The sequence below is a fragment of the Adiantum capillus-veneris genome, chromosome 5, assembly GCF_014529385.1.
Source record: "Adiantum capillus-veneris isolate H3 chromosome 5, ASM1452938v2, whole genome shotgun sequence".
Lineage (NCBI taxonomy): Eukaryota > Viridiplantae > Streptophyta > Polypodiopsida > Polypodiales > Pteridaceae > Adiantum > Adiantum capillus-veneris.
In genome coordinates, this window is record NC_140935.1 from 88,032,056 (window position 1) to 88,046,461 (window position 14,406).

The 14,406-nt window shown below is 41.3% G+C and overlaps 1 protein-coding gene across 1 annotated transcript; it reads left to right on the top strand.

Moving 5' to 3' along the window:
• The first annotated feature begins 402 nt into the window (after nt 1-402).
• On the top strand, nt 403-9,054 carry LOC147457691 (uncharacterized). The gene is made up of 6 exons (XM_086513355.1): nt 403-478; nt 543-613; nt 1,517-1,629; nt 1,711-1,836; nt 2,085-2,157; nt 8,188-9,054. Exons 1-6 carry the CDS (start codon nt 403-405, stop codon nt 8,782-8,784), a joined length of 1,056 nt encoding a protein of 351 aa, XP_086369481.1. The 3' UTR covers nt 8,785-9,054.
• The last annotated feature ends 5,352 nt before the right edge of the window (nt 9,055-14,406 follow it).

Below are 14,406 nucleotides of genomic sequence, written 5' to 3' on the forward strand. Positions count from 1 at the left end.
TTGCTATCAATATAGAGACAAAATCAAACCGCCCAAAGAAACTGACAACGAGCAAGTGGATGAACCAGCCATCCCAACAGAGACTCCAAGCACACAAGCAAACCAGCTAGATAAGCCAATCACAACCGAGTCTCATGACACATCAACAAATCAACATGAAGCAAGAAACTCAAGAAAACTGGAAAGTTTGGAGGACATAGATGAATACACCCAATTTGCACGTGATGTGGTGTACAAAATGAGAGAGAAGATCTATGCTCCCCACCAACAACTCAACAATTTGTATCAACAATTGTAGCACTCAGAAGAAAGGCTTGAGATGGCCAACATTTCTAATGAAACATACAAAGAAGCCTGGAATTCAAAGACAAGTAACTGGATGAATTAACTGCAAAGTCCGCAATGAACTTGGAAGCTCTCCAAACAAGGAATCAACAGCAAGAGCATCAGTTCAAAGAGGCTACTCCGCTTTACAAGAGTAAGCTTCCACAATCGGCTACAGATTCAGTTGAATACTGCAAATAATCAATTGGCACCATCAGAAGCTCAATGTGAAGAGCTGGATACATTGCTAAGTCAGCTCAAGGAAAACCCTACAGTACCCACATTACAGGTAATAGTGAGGTGTATAAAGCAGTGGATAGAAGATTAGAGACCTTGAGATGGAGCTAAAGCTAGAGTAAATGCAGAAGAGATAACTCTCCATCAGGTTTATGCAATGGGAGAAAAAATATCTAAAAGAAATTCACCAACTTAAAGCGGAATTGAGAAAAACACAAGAGGTTGCCATGACACATGCAACCACATGAGGGGAAGAACCAATAGAGTCCACACTGGGAGATAAAGACACTGTGCAGCTTATGGAATTTAAAGCAGTACCACCAAAAGGCCAGTCTCCCAAAGCTAGATATTTCACATGATGAAGCTGGACCCTTAGCTCAACCAAAAATCTTTAACTGTTGAGGAAGAAGCGACATTAATGAAGCAAGTGGAAGAGAAGACTAAGACACTCTAGAAAGAAGCCATGTAGTGGGAAGAGCGCATATTGCACTCCATCAATGTCAACCTCCTCACACCGCCCAATATCAATGAGGCATGGCATAGACAAGCTCTCCCCTTCCCCATCATAAAGTTTAAAGTACTACAAATCAAAGAAAGACTACTCAAGGACATCCAAACCAACCCAACATTGATACATCCAAAATGGAAGGAGATCTGCATAAATTGGTACCCCAGGTATCTTACTTTGTATACAAATGCACCATTATATATCAAAAAAGATCTTGTACAGTGTTTAATATCGAGAGTCAAAAGTTGGCAGCAACATTCTATCATCCAACAAAAGAGGCCCACTTGGCTCAACTACCCCTGGTTTCCACCACCCCAAAATAACCAACCCACAGAAACATATATGATGGAAACATTATCCTGAACCATTCAACTATTTCAAGGGATTCCGGATTTAGCATGCATCATGTTGGTAAAACTTGCTACAATGCTCCTAATCTGCTTGCAGACTTTTCATCTCACAGAGCAAACAGATGCAGCATGGATTTCATTCCTCAAAGGTGCCAAGGGCTTATACTTTGATTTATCTGGCCAACCTTTGGAGGAAGTTCTCCATGGAGTGTATGCTAGGGTGATGTTTCTACCATCCTACTATATGCAAACATTTGAAGAAGCATTCTATACGGGCTTTTTCTCTTGCAGATCCAAGATCTTTGGCCACATCATCACCACCCTCCGAGAAAGATTTGTCAGCTACTCCTCAATTGAGAAAAGAGACACAATCACCATGCATTTTATGTCAACTGAAGACAAAGAACTCCACCTCAGGTACCAACAGGGTCTCGAGAGGCATGCAAAAAGGTACCAACAAGGTCTCGAGCAGCATGCAAAAAGGAGTGCAACAAGGAAGCCCGGCCACTACTTAGCACCCTAAGTAGCTGTGTCATGGACAAAACAGGCAAGGAGGAGGGGAATGTTAGGTGCTCAGCTAAGAAGACCTAGAGAAAGAGCATCAAAAGGGACACTATTCATTTTTTAAGCCAATTGATTGTATTAAACCCCTTTGTATTAATCAGAAATCTCGCAAAGTCCAAAGCCATTGTAATATTATTGATTGCCAACGAATCTAAAGTGGATGAGGGCCTCCAAGTTTGTAATCTTATGCACTTTTAAGTCTTTTATTGAGTCCAAATAGCTAGGAATCCATTCTTTCAACCTTGGCTAAGGTATAAAAGCCAACTTTTGTAATTATAAACCTAAGTTTTGGATAATGAAAGTAAGTGTTTGCTACAGAAGCTCAGCGTGAGTCAACTGTTTCTCCATTTCCTCGTGTCTTTCACATATGGTGTTGCATTTCTATTCTAGCATACCAACGTGTTTGTAGGTGAAAGCTCTTCCATTTAACGTAAGTTTCTCGCGATAAAAGTGTGATTTTAGTCGTTCTCGTATGTCTCGCGATGAAAATGTGATTTTAGTCGTTCTCATCTATGAGCTATTTTTACTTCCTATGCACAATACACCCACCAAAAAAAAAAAATTGACCTTAGGAATAGATAGAGCATGTCTAGAGGAAGCCATAGTGTGCTTCGGATGCCAAAATTGACTGACCTAAAATGGATTGTTTACCTTATGCGCGATTTTATTCGAGTGCCAAAAATGACATTTGAGTATATGAGAGTGTTATGAAGACTCTACTCATGCTAGGCATTAATTTTCGTAGCATTCGGAGTCTCATAGCTTTAATGAATTCATCGGATCAAGCTTGCCGTGAGAAAAGTAACTTTTGATGTCTGACACACATTTGAGACTGAGTTAACACTACAAGAGGTACTTCACATTAGCGACGCTCGCAGTGCAACGCTTAAAAGTGAAAATCCACGGTGTCGCTATGGACATCGCTAGTTTATTTGTAACTTAGCGACGCTGACAGGGGTAAAAAATAAACCGAGAGCGCCCGAAAACTCAGATCTTAGATCCGAGTTTTCGGCGCTCAAGCAAACAAAGGTAACCCACGCTCTCCCTCTCTCTCTCTCTCTCTCTCTCTCTCTCTCTTTCTTCTCCACACACACACACACATACACGAGGAGAGGAAGGAGAGCCATGTATACTCCTTCCCTCTCCTCTCTCTCATGTTCCCTTCCACTCTTTCTCTCTCTCTTCCTCTCTCTCTCTCTCTCTCTCACACACACACACACACACATTGTGTTTTTGAGAGAGAGAGAGAGAGAGAGAGAGAGAGAGAGAGAGAGAGAAAAGAGAGAAGAAGAAGAAGAAGAAGAAGAGAGTTTTAACGTCGTAGGAAACTATCCCAAGAGACCTTAAAGATCTAGCCGACGAGGATTTGAACTCAAGACCTGTTATTCAAGAGGGAAATGGCATAACCAATCTACCACACTTGGGTGATAGAAAGGTTATACCATTTTCCTCTTTTTATTGGCGCGCACACACACACACCCAAGAAGAAGAGAGTTTTAATGTCGTAGGAAACTATCCCAAGAGACCTTAAAGATCTAGCCGATGAGGAGTTGAACTCAAGACCTATTATTCAAGAGGTAAATGGCATAACTAATCTACCACACTTGGGTGATAGAAAGGTTATACCATTTTCCTCTTTTTATTCGCGCACACACACGCCCACACACACACACCCGAGAAGAAGAGAGTTTTAACGTCGTAGGAAACTATCCAAGAGACCTCAAAGATCTAGCTGACGAGGAGTTGAACTCAAGACCTTTTATTCAAGAGAGAAATGGCATAACCAATCTACCACACTTGGGTGATAGAAAGGTTATACCATTTTTCTCTTTTTATTGGCACACACACACACACACACCCGAGAAGAAGAGAGTTTTAACGTCGTAGGAAACTATCCCAAGAGACCTTAAAGATCTAGCTGACGAGGAGTTGAACTCAAGACTTGTTGAACAAAGAGAAAGAGAGAGAAAAAAATAAACCAAAGAGAGAGGGGGGGGGGGGAGAAGACGAAATAGAGAGGTAAAGAGAGAAAACAAAGAGAGAAAGAGATTATGTTAAAATTTAAATTAGATTATGTTAAATTACATTTAGATTTATGTTTATGTTGAGTTTAAGATTATGTTAGATTTAGATTTACGTTAGATTAGATTTAGGTTTATTTAGGTTAAATTAGATTAGATTTAGGTTTATTTTGAGTTAGATTTACGTTAGATTATATTTAGGTTTATTTACGTTAGATCGCCAGCCCCATGTCTGCACAAGCCTCCCAATAGCCTGCACAATCCCTGCCCTGCACAATCGTTGTCCTACCCTAGGTCTCCGTCCCTTGGTCTTGACAACGTGTGCCTGCGATCGTCTACATTAGGAAATTTTCCCAGATACCTTCGCATATTCTCACCATGCCCTTCTCCCTTACCTTCTCCACCCATCTCCCTCTACATAGTCTTGCTTCGACCATCCATCTCCACCTGTCTCTCTCTTGCAAACCCGTCATGAGGGACTCAACCCAACACACAAAGTTATCTAGAACCATTTGCCTCCCTCATCTCTGTTCCTCTCTACAACCTTGCTGCAAGCATTGCCTCCCATATCCCCTCTTGTCTCATGCCACTCAACAGAGAAACGCATCTACGATCCGACCAAGCAAAAAAAATTCTTTCTTTGCAGCATCCTATGCATCCAAAAAATCTGTGTGCATGCAGTTGCTCACAATTGTTGACACACGACATCCTCTCCGGGGCCCTCTCTCTCTTCCCTATGCACGTGCCGCTTCTCCCCTTTTTCTCCTCAAAGTTGGGAGACCATCTCGCCGATCCCCTTTAGTAAAGCAGCTCAAAAAAGATTTAGCACACTTATCTAATGTTTGGTTTGCTAAAGAATCTTAATTAAGAGCTATTGATTGACAATTTGTTTATACGAAGACCTACATGAAGACCTAATGATTGACAAATTGCGAGGCAAACAGTGCGTCACCCCTAAGCAAGAATGAAGAAGGTTAGTTGGGAGTGACACTCTCATCCACATGGCAAAAGTCTCATGCGGCCTATAAGATTTGACAAACCCATTTCTCTTGCATGTGATCTTCGACATTATCAACCACAACTGCCAATGCCCACCTTTTTGGCCAACTGGTTCTTTGAAATCATGCGCTTCTCATCAAAATTATTAAGAACTCTATGGAGGCGGCGCGCTGACATCTTTTAAGGGAAGAGATAACAACCTTTTAATATATAAAAACATGCTACTTTGTGATAGGATGAAGTCGTACTGTAGGGCTAAGACTACATGACAGGCGTCCCCAATAGAAATTTGCCACATCATCTATGATCTTTTTTTTTTTTTTTTTTTGGGGGGGGGGGGGGGGGGGGGGGGGGGGGCGGAAGTGGGAGGCGAGATCTCAAGGTGGGTTAAATTTGGGTAGCGAGAAAATTGAAGCAAAAAGCGGTCCACGTAACGCAAAATTTCGGCTTCTGTTGGCCGGTTTCAAACCCGCCACCTCATAGCCCAGGTTTTGGGTCGCATGGGCGAACCAACTCACCCACGCGCACATGTTGTATCTAGACCTGTTTTTATGATGTTTTATGTTAAGAAAACATGCATTGCTCGGGTTTAGGGGGTTCAATTTGTGACCGGGTTTAGTTTTGATGGGATTGTTGCGGCTACGAATGCATAAAAACTCATTTCTGGACTTGTGAATCGTGGATCCCCTTACTACCCCGGAGTAAATTTTGGTATTACTTAGTCTTCAAAAAGGAGGGGGGGGGGGATTTTCTAAGCATGGCACATGAACTCAAATTAGCCTAAGGGGGGGCATGATCTTCCTCATCTTTTTCTCCCATAAGAAAGGATATGGACACCCCCTCCCTCTCTCTCTCTCTCTCTCTCTCTCTCTCTCTCTCTCTCTCACACACACACACACACACACGCGCGCGCACAATCAAGGCAGGCCACTTAGCTTGACATATTGGACTTTGACACTTGGAAATGGGCTTTGATAATTATTTTGTAAATGAGTGGATTGAGGGGTATTCTATCGCTATACCATAGGGACTTTGACACTTGGAAGTGGACTCAAAATAATTATTACAATCCTTTCAAGACTGGATTGGAAGGGGTTTTCTTTATTTCTTGATGTCGGGGCCCTAGATGGATATAGGCCAATGGTCCCATCTCCCCCTATATGTGTGTGAATTATACCATCATTACCATGTAATTGTCTATATTCAAAATAGACCTTATATCTAATAGGACAATTCCTTTTTTTTTGCCATGCTGACTCGAGAGATTAAAATTAGTAAAACTTAGAGGACATTACAAACTGCTCACAACCATGGTGCAGCAGTATCAAACCATGCACAAAAAGAAGTACAACACGTCCAAGGGGAGCCACCAAGGGCAATAGAGCAACCAGGGACAAAAGTTCCATAATCCAAACCACCAGCTAATAAGGGAGCCACCCCAATCTGACATGTAGACCCCCACACTGAAGTAAGGAGTACTAAGGACCCAAGTAAAGAGCCGAGCACCTGGAGGAGGAAGAGCCTCAGCCAACGAACTTGCAGACCTAGACCCTAGCCGAGCAAACTGATAAGTGGCACCATACGGACAAAGCCTCTCTAACTTGCATAACATGCCGATAGGTGCAAAACAAAAAGGCCACCATTTCCTCCCAAAGGTGAGGTGGGAGGGATTACCTTTCTTGCTTTCAAAAATTGGACGGGCACATAAAAAATAGGAAGCCGACAAGGGAGGAGCGGCACATGCCCCTCCTTGAAACATACCTCCTCCCCTCCGACAACATTTGGCTCCTGAGCGCCAACATGTCACCAAGTTTCCTGCCGTAGGCCACCTCCAAGAGCCTCCTGCTCCAAGCTTCTCGGAAGAAAAACTGAGGGAGCAAGTTAAAAGCCCCCCCCTCCCCCACCCCAACAAAAATAGAATAAAATAAATCACAACCCTACTAGATGAGCAGTCAATCCAAAGTAGTACTCGAAATTCTTTTTTTGTTTTTAAAAAACTTGAAACCTCACGTGAGCTAAATTTTGAAGGGGAATTGACTATATTTGAAGATGTTTAACCCTCCACCCACAAGAGAATCTGAGGAGATTTTGTCTAATGTAGTGAAATGGAGCGACTTAATAAAAATTAATCTGTACGCATGTCTCATTGAGGGGAATCAACCAAGATACTTTAGTTGGAAGAATAAAAGAGAAAAAGGAAGAGTAAACCTAAGTATTTTAGTTTCAATAGGAAAGTGAGGGAGGGTCCCCACAGGGAGGACCATATGTCGAGTTGGAGGCGAAAGAGTTGTGTTTATTTTTGTAGTGAGGACCACAACACGGAACAAGCCCAATCGAGTGAGATGACTGACGTAGAGGATTGATGGCTGCTCTCTGTGCGAAAATACTGATCTACCTCTCTCTCTCTCTCTCTCTCTCTCTCTCTCTCTTCATTGTTGGCACGGTTGGATAGTGTTAGAAAAAAAAACCGAGGTCCAGTGTATTTCAACTGACTAAAACTGTAAAATCCTTGTATGATTTTAAGAGACGAGTGTTAGTGTGATTACTGGCAAAAGCTTCAAATTTTGACTTGAAAGTCGGAACAATTTCAAGTTTGTCCTTATTTTTGCCAGTTAGGAAAAATGACTTTTTCTAGCCTTGTCAGTGAGCCTACGACCAAGACTAAGACTAAGTACTAAGTGGTAGTGGAAGCTAGCAAGGAGCTAAGTTAGCTTTGTCTAGGACTAGCCTTTTGGTACCACCTTATCATGCTTTCACCCAAAGGCGGTTCTTCCAATTGGAGGCCACCTTTCAGTCTAGAGGTAGGACAAGAGGGGAATAATGTGGATATACAACCTACAAATTGTTGTTGGGGTGTTTTTTTTTTTGGGGTGGGTTGGCGCTCGATCCGGGGGGGTGGGGGGGGGGGTGTTTAAGTTTCGAAATTGCTATTTTTGCATTGCGTGACTTGTAACGTTTATCTCTTCAGCAAGTAAAACCTTACAGGCAAAGAAAAAAGTTGAACAAGTTATTTTGTCACAAGGGTAATTTCATTACATAGTGTAACACAGATTTTTATACGTATAGATTTATGTGGCTTGACAAAGTCCGAAGCGGGTCAAAGGAGCCCACCAACAGTCATCCAGCGCCAGGCGGGCGGGCGAGCACCTTATAAATTGACTCGCAGTTCACAAATGCTCAACAGCCATTTCCGTGGCGCTTCTCCCTCTCTTCGTCCCTCACACAGACAGGGACTCAGAGCCGACAGACGCACCCTCACAGAAAGCTCTCTCTCTCTCTCTCAATCAATCAATCAATGGCCAAGTTACTGAACAAGTTTCTGCAGACAGCAGCACGGTACTCTGCAAGAATAGTGGATAATAATACACAAGAAGGCCCCTTGAACTGCAGCCCGGTGGAAAGCCTGTATTTAATGGACACTACTGCGGCATATAACTGCAGCGCCCTGCAGAGGCTTCTGCCAGCTAGAACAGATTTACACAACACGACATCCATTCAAGGAGCGGTGAACGGCCGCCAGAAGCAGGCACAGACGCAGAAGCAGATGAAGAGTAGGAAAAAGGCGGCGGCGGTGCCGAGAGGGTGCGTGCCGCTGGTGGTGAATGGGCAGCATCGTGTGCTGATGAAAGTGTCGCAGCTGGGCCATCCGCTGGTAGTGGCTCTGCTGCAGAGCACGGCGCAAGAAAACGGACACTGCTTCGACTACCAGGGCGCCCTCCGCGTCTCCTGCACCGATCCTGCCGCCTTCCATCACCTCCTTCGACTCACCGTCCACGTGTGACAAGGTCTTTTCGTACACCGTTCAAAAGACATCAACTTGTTACTTGCAGAGCAGTCCCACGCTCACTCCTTCGCATGATCAAAGAGGCTCAAACGCATCAAATTCTTTATGAAATCTGAAAGTCTCTTGCCATGCCTACAACACTTGGTGACATTGCAACACGTGATTGAAGTTGTACCAATTGGCCAACTATCTCTCCATAGTGTCACCTAAGGCACTTAGTCATATATGGGCCTTACAACATTTGATGGAGTTATGGCCGTCAAGTGCCCTATGGCCAAGGGCCAAGTGTACATGTATAGCGTGCATTACTCTCTAAAATCCTAGGAAAAGGATATGAAATGTCAAATTGCACTCAAGCTTGTAGATTGTGTAAACCTCTTCTCCCCCTAAGAGATCAATCATCCTCTCTCTCTCTCTCTCTCTCTCCCACCCCCCACCCCCCCCCCCCCCAACACACAAAAACAACCCCACATTGAACTCTTATTAGCCACTTCACATAGATGCAATTACATAAGAGAAGATCCTCCTTGTTGAACTACAGGAAAGTTTGGGCAAGAAGAAATTATAGATGCTTAGAGTGTCCTTCCATGGATTTCTAGAGAATTCTAGGCTAACAACATTGATAGGCCAAACAAAAATAAATTTGATAATTTCAACAAAAGAAAAGTAAAGTTCATATCCCTCTTTGCAAAAATAAGGAAGGACATTGGTCGAGTATAATTAGGAGAATATTGATCTTATCTATGAGCATTATTCTATGATCTTCTCTAATCTCCCCAAAGGTTAAAGACAGTTGCTAAATTAAAGAAGAGCTAAAATAGCCCAAATAAGAAAGAAGAACGTGGCTTTGTAAATACCAAGGCTTCATGACCAACCTCTATATGAAGGAAAGACTAGACATACAATAAACAACCTTGAAGAAAGGAAAATATCTAGGCCTTGATGTACTTCTTGATGAATTCCACATAATGTGTCACGACTCTTTGATTACGTCTCTATCTTCTTATGAGCATTGCAAAGGGGGTTCCATGCGGCAAGGACAAAGCCCCTTTACATTTCTCCTTGCAAATGTTGGCTATATTGTGTGTCCATGCCGGAAGGTTTGAGTATCTCTACGTTGGAACATGTGAGAAAATTGGCCCTGTTGAGGGGAACTTGTACATGCCAAGGCATGGTGGCCAAGGCTATTACAGTGAAGAGGGGGTAATGAATGCTCCCTAGATCCTCTCTCTCTCTCTCTCTCTCTCTCTCTCTCTCTCTCTCTCTCTCTTTCTGTAATTACCGATTGTTAACTAGTACCCCCGGGATGTCCACTAGGAAATTTGTAAGATAGCACGTGTAAACAAAATAAGGGATTTATAATTAGCTACACTTACAAAAAATGCACTTACATAAAGCGTTTTTTTAATGAGAAAATGAAAATTTTCATACATAAGGGCTAGTTTTTTTTACAAAAATGCATACATAAAGGGTACATATAATATTTAAAGATATATAGGTAAGGGATTATTTAAATACCTCTTGTTCACACGTGCTATATGGAATTTTTACATAGTGGACTCCCCGGGCCAGTACCATTGAGCTACTATCCATCACTGTTGCACCTCTGTAGATATTGATCGTTGTTGTCTCACCTAGCTATGTTTATCAGTCCTTGCCATTAAGATGTTGTCCATTGCTATTGTTGTACCCATCTTGTGCCTCTTTCAACCCATCTCTATAGCTATTGGCGATCTTCCTCTACCATCAAGTTGTTGAACCACACCAAGTTATGCTTTTATCAATAATCCTCTGCAGATACTATCCATTAATGCTTATGGAATGAGTTGGTCACTTGATAGCTATTCCAAGTTATAACTACATAACAGGTGTCAGATCATATCAGATAGGACATACAAAATCAAACTTCAGGTGAGCATAAGGATAGGATCAAATAGGAAAAACAAAATCAAACTTTAGATCAGATCAGATAGGACAAATAAAATCAAACTTCACAAGAGCATAAGGAAATGAGATAGACAACTCAAGTGAAGAATATAATGCAATAGAGTAAGTCTTACCTCCAGACTTTGGGTTTGGGGCGGTGTCTTAACCCATTATAATGCATCCTCATAATAGATAGTCACTGCAAGAGGTACTTCACATTAGCGATTCTCGTAGTGCGACGCTCAAAAGTGAAAATCCACGGCGTCGCTATGGGCGTCACTATTTTCTTTGTTGCATAGAGACCCCATAGTGATACCGACAGGGTAAAAAATAAATCGAGAGCGCCAAAAACTCAGATCTCAGATCTTATTTCGGTGTTCAAGCAAAAGAGGTAAACCCGCGCTCTCCCTCTCTCTCTCTTTCACCCCCGCCCCCCCCCCCCCCCCCCACACACACACACACACACGAGGAGAGGAAGGAGAGCCAAGTATTCTCCTTCGCTCTCCTCTCTGTGGAAAGAGGTGAGAGAAGATTATGGGCTACTTGTGAGAAAGTGGGCAGACTAGGGTCCAATAATAAAATCATACCTCACCGGTGGTAGCTACAAAAATTATGAAAATGTTTGAGGTGATTATTCAGCTGTTGATCCACATTTTGTCTTCTAACCACTACTTCAAATTTGGAGTGGAGATGGATATAAAAAATCCCACCAAAATGCCTATTTTTCTTCACAAAAAAGTCTTCAGTGGCTCCCCTTTTGTTGAATTTGCATATGACTCCAAAGGTGAGCCCCTCCTTGCATTAGACCATGACCTAATTAATTCTTAAGGGTTTAAAAATATGCATGGTTGTGGATTATGCATAAATGTAATATATGGTTATGATGAAAAAAAGAGGGTAGTATATATAAACAATTCATGGAATCTAGAATAGTGTGGGCTATATATATATATATATATATATATATATATATATATATATATATAATATAATTAATATATGAAAATATTGGGAATCAAATGAGGGCCCTCCTCATTTGTTTTCGTTGATGTATATTTATTTACAAGAGGTAAGAAGAAATACCTGTAGAAAATAAAAATTTAGTGAAAGGCGATGATTGATGGTGGAAGGTATTTTCTGAGGTTTTTCTTTGGAGTGGATTCACACCAAAAATAAAAGAAGCGTGCATGAAATTATTTTTATAGAATACATAGGTAAGAAAGATTATGGTAATGGTGAGTAAATATACATAGCATACTTAGGAAAATAATGCACACCTAAGTAGAAATATTTTAATAAATACCAAAATAATTATAAAAATTCCCTATTTTTAGGTCCTATATACAATGAAATATTTACACACCAATGGGCCATAATATACTTTGGCTTTTGTTTTGTTTTGTATTGTTTGGTTCAACTAGCCCAGTGACTAGTTAGTTGAGGGCTTTAAGAAGATATGGCAAAAGTCCCGTAACTCACACACGCCTATGTACAATGAAAATGTAAGAATAGCCACAATGTTTAGGTAATTTTGGTAGGGTGAGGTAGCTCACTATGGCAATTACAAAGAGCCAAAAAATGGCTATTAGCACGAGCCATGTTCAATCGTCTATTGGATAAATGTTTTAGACCTTACCGCAAATTCAATGGAGTGTTCTTTGATGATATCATCATTTGCTCCAAGTCTTTGGAGGAACATAAGCAACATCTCAAAGTGATTTTTCAAGAATTAAGGGAGAATAATCTTTTTCTCAACCAAAAGAAAAGAAAAATTTTCCTTCAAGAGATTCAATACTTAGGTTATATTATCTCTCAAGATGGTATCCGTATGGATCCATCAAAGCTAGAGGTAATAAAAGCATGGCCTAATACAAGGAATCTACATGAGCTAAGAAGCTTTATTAGTATGTATGCATACTATAGATGCTTCATAGAAAAATTCTCTCAAATATCAAGACCACTACATGACATAACTAAGAAGAACGTTAAGTATGTATGGACTACTAAGGAGCGAAATTCTTTTGATAAGCTCAAGGAGAAACTTACCTCCCAACCATTCCTCATGCTTTCGGATCTCTCAAAGCCATTTGAGGTCCAATGTGATGCTTGTGTTGATTGTCTTGGAATAGTTTTGCTTCAAGAAGGGCATGCCATAGCATATGAGAGCCGAAGGCTCAATACGGATGAACGAGTCTTGAGCATTTATGAGAAAGAGCTTTTAGCTATTCTATATGCCCTAGGCACATGGAAGCACTATTTATTGGGGACTCCATTTATCCTACGAATAGACTACCAAAGTCTCAAGTATTTCATGACTCAAACCAAGCTTTACGACAAACAAATGAGGTGGGCAAATTTACTTTTGCAATTTAATTTTCATATTGCTCACCTTGTTGGTAAGCACAATCAAGTGGTTGATGCACTTCCATGACGACCAAAAGTTAATGCGGTGTCTATAGCTACTCACAATGATCTATCCTCTATGATAGATGAGTATGCTATTGACCCTGACTTTAGAGACATAATGTTAGCCCTTGCTTTGGGGAAGAAAGAGGAATCATGCACCCTGCAAGATGGTTATCTTCTCCACGGCAATAGGCTATGTGTTACCCATTCCCTTTGTAAGAAAGTTATATATGAATCCCATGCTCCTCCCTATGTGGGACATAGAGGTATTCAACCTACTCTTCAAGGAATAGAGACATATTTCTATTGGCCTACCATGAAAGTAGACATACAAGAGTATGTTTCAAAATGCGTAGTATGCCAAAAGACCAAATATGATAGAGGGAAGCAACCTGGATTACTCCAACCATTGCCTACCCAAATTCACCATGGGAGAGTATATCCATGGATTTTTTCTTTGGATTGCCCAAGTCTATCCATGGGAATACGGGAATATGGACAATAGCCGACAGGTTTAGCAAGCAAGCAAACTTTATTCCTGTCAAAAAGACTATTAAGGCACACCAAATGGCAACTCTCTTCATATTACAAATTTTCAAACACCATGGATTACTAACATCCATTGCGTCAGATAGAGATTAATTCTAGAATGACCATTAATTTTTGGAACAGGTCTCTTTGAAAATCTAGGAACAAGATTGAATTTCTCTTAAGCCTATCACCCACAAATGGATGGCCAAAGCGAGAGAGCCAATCTTACGATACTCAATCTACTCAAGACTTATGTTACCAAAGTAGATCAACTTTCACAATGGGAAAATTACTTACCTTTTGTAGAGTATGCCTACAATAATACTGTACATACTTCTATGGGAAAAGCACCTTTTGAGATCATTGAGGGAAGACCTAAATCTCCCTTGCTACTCAAAGTACATGGGAAGATCTTTGTCGCGGATGAGTATAGCCATGACCTACAAGAATATTTTCAAAGATTAAGGAGGCTATATCCATATCTCAACAAAGGCAAAAAGCTGCTGCTGACAAGCACATAAGGGCCTTAACATTCAAATAAAATGATTGGGTCTTGATTAAGTTTCCTAAGGCTCGATTAAGGCAAACCACGGGCAAAAATCCTACGGGCCGTCAAAAGTATTATGCTAAGCTAGCAAAAGGATACTATGGTTCTTTCCAAATCTTGAACCCCATCAATGAGATGGATTACCAACTCATGTTGCCCAACTATTGGCTCATACACAATGCCTTTCATGTGAACCTACTTAAAGCCCT